Here is a 5,687-nt window from a genome sequence, read left to right on the forward strand (position 1 = left end):
ACTGCTAACCAGAAAGCTGGTGGTTCAAACCCACCAGCCACTCCTCAGAAGGAAGGTTGGGCAATCTACTTCCATAGTGATACCACCTCGGAAACGCAAGGAGGAGTCGCTATGACTCACGGCCAACTCAACGGCACATAATAACAATAACAATATATCTAAACTTCACATCAACAATGATAGTTTAAAATCATCCTTCTCTCCCAAGCAGGTGAGTCATGTTATTTGCATTGTGTGGACAGGCAAAAGACTAATTAATCATCCTATTTTTTGAAGGTCCAATGTGGGAGTTGAAATGATGAAAGGCCTTAAACACATTGCTGTCTCCCGATGTAACAGTAAGTCAGCCCTGTCCTATGGTGGGCATTGCTTAGCATAAGTCTTTTCAGGGAAATTCTTGCTACATTGCTTTTCAGAATTTTACCTAGCTATCCAATTTTGGTTCTTGAGGAAAGTTGATTAGTATCAACTCCAATAATCATAGTTGTCCTGGAGCTCAGTTTCTAATGGTTGTCTATTAGGACAAACATCTTGGATTTTAAAGAGGGAAATCAATTCTAGCAAATAATTTCAAACTTCATTTACTACATACCTCCCGGGCTTCAAACTGGTTCTTCTCAGTCCAGTCACGGCCAATAAAGCAACAACAAAACAGCCCTAATATTTCAAAATATAGGTTAACTGGAATGATAGCTGGAATGGAAAAAATTATGGGTGAAGCCCTTCTAGAATCTTAGTCTCCCTCTTAGAAAGCAAAGGTAGTATGTACATTGTAAAGCAACCAAATCTCTTGACTGGCAGATCAGAACAGCAGTGACCTTCTCAAAGATGGCTGACCATACCATTTTGAATATATTTCACTCTCCACAGTCTTAACAATAATCCAATATCATCAGACTCCTGAAAAGGCTCACTTTTCCAAAGCTTCACCCTGTAATTTTTCCCATTCTGGTTATCATTCTGTTTCACCCAAATTTTAAAAATTCAGGTCTGTTCCCATTTTGCTTCATTGGCCATGACCCCTGCATATTTCATCTCAATTTATCCAAAGGGGAAAATATTAGTATCCTACATTCATATTTAATTCTGAGAACTTGCCTCATAGAGCCACTGATTCTGTCTGAGACACTAGTGAAAATGTTTTGTTAGCTATCCACAGCTGCTAACCAGAGGCTGGTGGTGCAAACCCACTAGCCACTCATTGTAAGGAAGACTGGGCAATCTACTTCCATACAGATACTGCTCAAAAACCCAAGGAGGAGACACTATGAATTGGGACCAACCCAATGGCAGTGAGTTTGGTTTGGTTTTTTTGGTATCCACAGCTTCAGAGTAAAAATATTTTGGTTTGGGTTTCTCACTTTTAGCTGATGCATGCAACAATTTTATATGGAGTTTCTAATTTACTAAATGTATTTTCATGGCAAACACAAAGCCATGTTATTTAGGAAAAAATAAAGTTTACATTACCTTAAATTTACTTTTTTATAAAGTCCATCTTAGCTTACCAATAATCTTCATTATGAGATTTACTTCACCTCATAATGATTAATTCCTAGTATTTATTCACTTATTCTGTAAATATTTATTGAGGCTCTAATAGTTATGAGGCATTATGGACAAAAGGAGAAGAATAAATGCTCCACAAGGTTTATCTGAAAGACATGCAACCAATCAATTCCATGAAGAAAGTAAAAATGTAGAAGGGTTTCACTTAAAGTTGGTATTTGATTGAGTCTTGAAGGATCTCTATAGTCAGAGAGTAAGGTGAAAGAGAAGCTTATAAAGATCATGAGTAGGAGAGCCAGATACAGCAAATAAAAACATTAAATGCCCAGTTAAATTTTAATTTCTAATTACCTATGCATATACATGGGAGCTCTGGTAGCATAGTGCCTAAGACACTTGACTGCTAACCAGAAGGCTGGTGGTTCAAAGTCAACAGCCACTTCTCAGAAGGAAGATTGGGCAATCTACTTCCATAGAGATACTGCCTCAGAAATCCAAGGAGGGGTCGCTATGAGTCGAATCAACTCAATGGCAGTGAGTTTGGTTTTTGGTTTTATGCATATACACAAGGTGCAAATGATTTGTGCTGGACTACTAACCTAAAGATTGGCAGTTCAAAGGCCACTCCTAGTGGTGCTGCAGAAGAAAGGCCTAGAAATCTGCTCCCATAATTATTACAGTTAAGAAAACCCTATGGAACAGTTCTACTCTGTAACACATGGGGTCACCATGAGTTGGAATTGATTAAATAGTAGCGAGTTTGGTATTCTTGGTTTATGCCTATATACATTGAGATAAAGGAAAAATATGGCACTGAGCATAAAAAATTATTACTTGTTACAAATGATTTAATTAGGCATTCTATATTTTTATTTCACCCCTAGTCACAAGCAAAATTACCATGGGGGTAACATATGGTGCAAAGTAGCAAAGGATAAGGCTTGAAAGGAGGAAGAAGTGAAATCATGGAGATTCTCAAAGGACATACTGAGGATCCAAAGGCTTTTGAAAGCTGTAGAAATCAGCTGAGGGAGAGATCCACTTTGTGCTTTAAAATGTTAATTCACAATTTAACAAAATATGCACAAGCTTTAGAAAGACAATTTAAAATATTACTAAGGGATATAAAATCTAAATAAATAGAAAATTTGAACTGTTTCTAGATGGGATGGCTTGGTATTAAAAAGATGTAATTATCTATTAGTTTCCTATTGCTACTATACCAAATTATCACAAGCTTAGTTGCTTAAAACAACAAAAATTTTACTTCTGTGTATGAGAAGTATGGTGTAGGTCTTACTGAACTAAAAATCAAAGTATAAGCATGACTGCATCCTTTCTGAAGTCTCTACAGGAGAATCCATTTCCTTGTTTCTCCAGTTTCTAGAGGCTGCCCATATATCTCCTAACCACCTTTCTCCATCTTCAGAGCCAATAACAGCAGGTTGAGTCCTCATGTCACATCTCTATGACCTGTTCTTCCATCTCCTTCTTCCACTTTTAAGGACTCATGTAATTAAACTGAATGAATAGGGATAATCCAGGATAATTTCCCAAGCTCAAAGTCCACATTCTCAATAGCATCTGGAAAGTCCCTTTGCCACAGAAGGTAACATGTACACAGGTTCTGAGGATTAGGATATGGACTTTTGGGGGGGGGGGACATAAATCTGACTCCCACAGACTCTAATCCCAATCTCAACAAATATAATGGAATCCTACTATCATTACCCACATACTGTCAAAAGTGCTCAAGCTTATTCTAAAATTGTTAAGTAAAATAAATATACACAAGTAATCATAACAGAAAAGGAGCTCTGGTGGGGTAGTGGTTAAGGCATTTGGCTGCTAACCAAAAGTCAGTGGTTTGAACCCACCAGCTGCTCTGCAGAAGAAAGAAGAGGCAGTCTGCTTCCATAAAGGTTTAGAATCTTGGAAACCCAATGGAGGTCGCTATGAGTTGGAATCAATTCAATGGCTGTTAGTTTGGTTTGGTTTGGAACCATAAGAGAATTTGTTCGATATTTGAAATATTCCTAAAGAGCACTTAGTTTGACATTTGGCAAAATGAATAAACTGACATATAAATAGTATACAAGATATAACTTATAATAATAAGATCAAATACTATCTTCTCACCCAGATATTCTGTTACATATTAGGATGGGCAATATTTTATAAAAATGGCTCTCAAATCTTCAGGGTTATGGTATTCAACCATCCAGGTGGCAATACCACTAAGCCTTATAGAATCCCAACAATGTCACACTAAAATTCAAAGAAACTAACTTATACCATTATGAAAACTCATTTCAACAAGCCACATCACCAAGGCTAGATGCCACATGAATTTATCAACTCTGCCTCCAGCACCATTTTGCCACTTTGCCCATAGACTACATAATTAAGACTAAGTATCACACCTGTCCACCACTTGTCTGTCAGTTTGTTGTACTGTAGTGGTTTGTGTGTTGCTGTGAGACTAGAGGCTATGCCACCAGTATTTCAAATTCCAGCAGGGTCACCCATGGTAGACAAATTTCAGTGGTGCTTCTAAAGTAAGGCAGACTTGGAAGAAGTAAGGTGTCATACACTTCTCAAAGAACTGGCCAGTACTGTCTGATATATTACTGGAAAACTTTATGAACTGCCCTAAAACATTGTTCCATATAGTGCCAGAAGATGAGCCCCTCAGTCAGAAGGCACTCAAAATACTACTGGGGGAAGAGATGCCTCCTCGAAGTGGAGTCGACCTTAATGACACAGATGGAGTAAAGCTTCTGGGATCTCCATTTGCTGATGTGGCACAATTCAAAATGGGAAGAAAGAGCTCCAAACATTCGTTAATAATTGGAACATGGAATGTATGAAGTACGAATCTAGGAAAATTGGAAGTTGTCAAAAATGAAATGGAACACATAAAGGTCAATATCCTAGGCATTAGTGAGCTGAAATGACTGGTTTTGGCCATTTTGATTCAGACAACCATATGATCTACTGTGTCAGAAAAGATAAATTGAAGAGAAATGCCATGACATTCATCATCACAAAGAAAGTTTTAAGAGTTATCCTGAAGTACAATGCTGTCAGTGATAGAGTAAAATCCATACGCCTACAAGGAAGACCAGTTAATACTACTATTGTTCAAATTTACACACCAACCACCAAAGCCACAAATGATGAAATTGAAGATTTTTACCAATTTCTGCAGCCTGAAATTGACCAAACATGCAATCAAGATGTGTTGATTATTACTGATGATTGGAATCCAAAAGTTGGAAACAAAGAAGAATCACCAAAAGTTGGAAGATATGGCCTTGGTGATAGAAGTGACACTGGAGATTGCATGATAGAATTTTGTAAGACCAACAATTTATCCATTGCAAATACCTTTTTTCAACAACATAAACAGTGGTTATACATGTGGACTTCACCAGATGGAATACACAGCAATCAGATCGTCTACCTCTGTGGAAAGAGGCCATGAAGAAGCTCAATATCTTCAGCCAAAACAAGGCCAGGAGCTGACTGTGGAAAAGACCATCAACTGGGCAGATTCAAGTCCAAGTTGAAGATGAAGACAATTAAAACAAGTCCATGAGAGCCAAAATATGACCTTGATTATATCCCATCTGAATTTAGAGACCATTTAAAGAATAGATTTGATGGATTGAACATCAATGATCAAAAACCAGTGAATTGTGGGATGATTTCAAGAATATTATACACGAAGAAAGAAAAAGGTGATTGAAAAGACAGGAAAGGAAGAAAAGACCAAAATGTATGTCAGAAGAGACTGTGAAACTTGCTCTTGAACAGAAAGTATCTAAAGTAAATGGAAGAAATGACAAAATAAAAGAGCTGAGCAGAAGATTTCAAAGATCAGCTTGAAAACATTGATATATGAGTGGATAGACGGGTGGACAGGCTGAACTATTAGGTATTTCTATGCAGGGGGGAGTGTGCCCATGACCATGTATAGGGTTGGCAGACAATGTTTCTACAAGTCTATTTGTATGCTCTGTAAGAATTCCCAGGTATATAGTAGAACTGACAAAGGACATGGCTGTAGTCACTTCTTGGCCACAGCCAGCTACCCAGAGGGAGCAAGTAGTTAGACCTGTGGGCTCAGGACCATAGCCACAGGTGACATCAAGCTCAATTGGCATAACATACTA

The 5,687-nt window shown here is 37.8% G+C and overlaps 1 protein-coding gene across 1 annotated transcript in view; it reads left to right on the forward strand.

Annotated features, from left to right (window-relative positions):
- Positions 1-5,687, forward strand: part of NXPE1 (neurexophilin and PC-esterase domain family member 1) — an 18,586-nt gene that overhangs the window by 5,026 nt on the left and 7,873 nt on the right. The window contains exon 2 of the mRNA XM_007936518.1: positions 277-338. Within this exon, the coding sequence (XP_007934709.1) occupies positions 277-338 (62 nt within the window). The remainder of the gene's footprint in view (positions 1-276; positions 339-5,687) is intronic.

Source organism: Orycteropus afer, unplaced genomic scaffold (genome assembly GCF_000298275.1).
Source record: "Orycteropus afer afer isolate SDZICR_OR568_19922 unplaced genomic scaffold, OryAfe1.0 scaffold00036, whole genome shotgun sequence".
NCBI lineage: Eukaryota > Metazoa > Chordata > Mammalia > Tubulidentata > Orycteropodidae > Orycteropus > Orycteropus afer.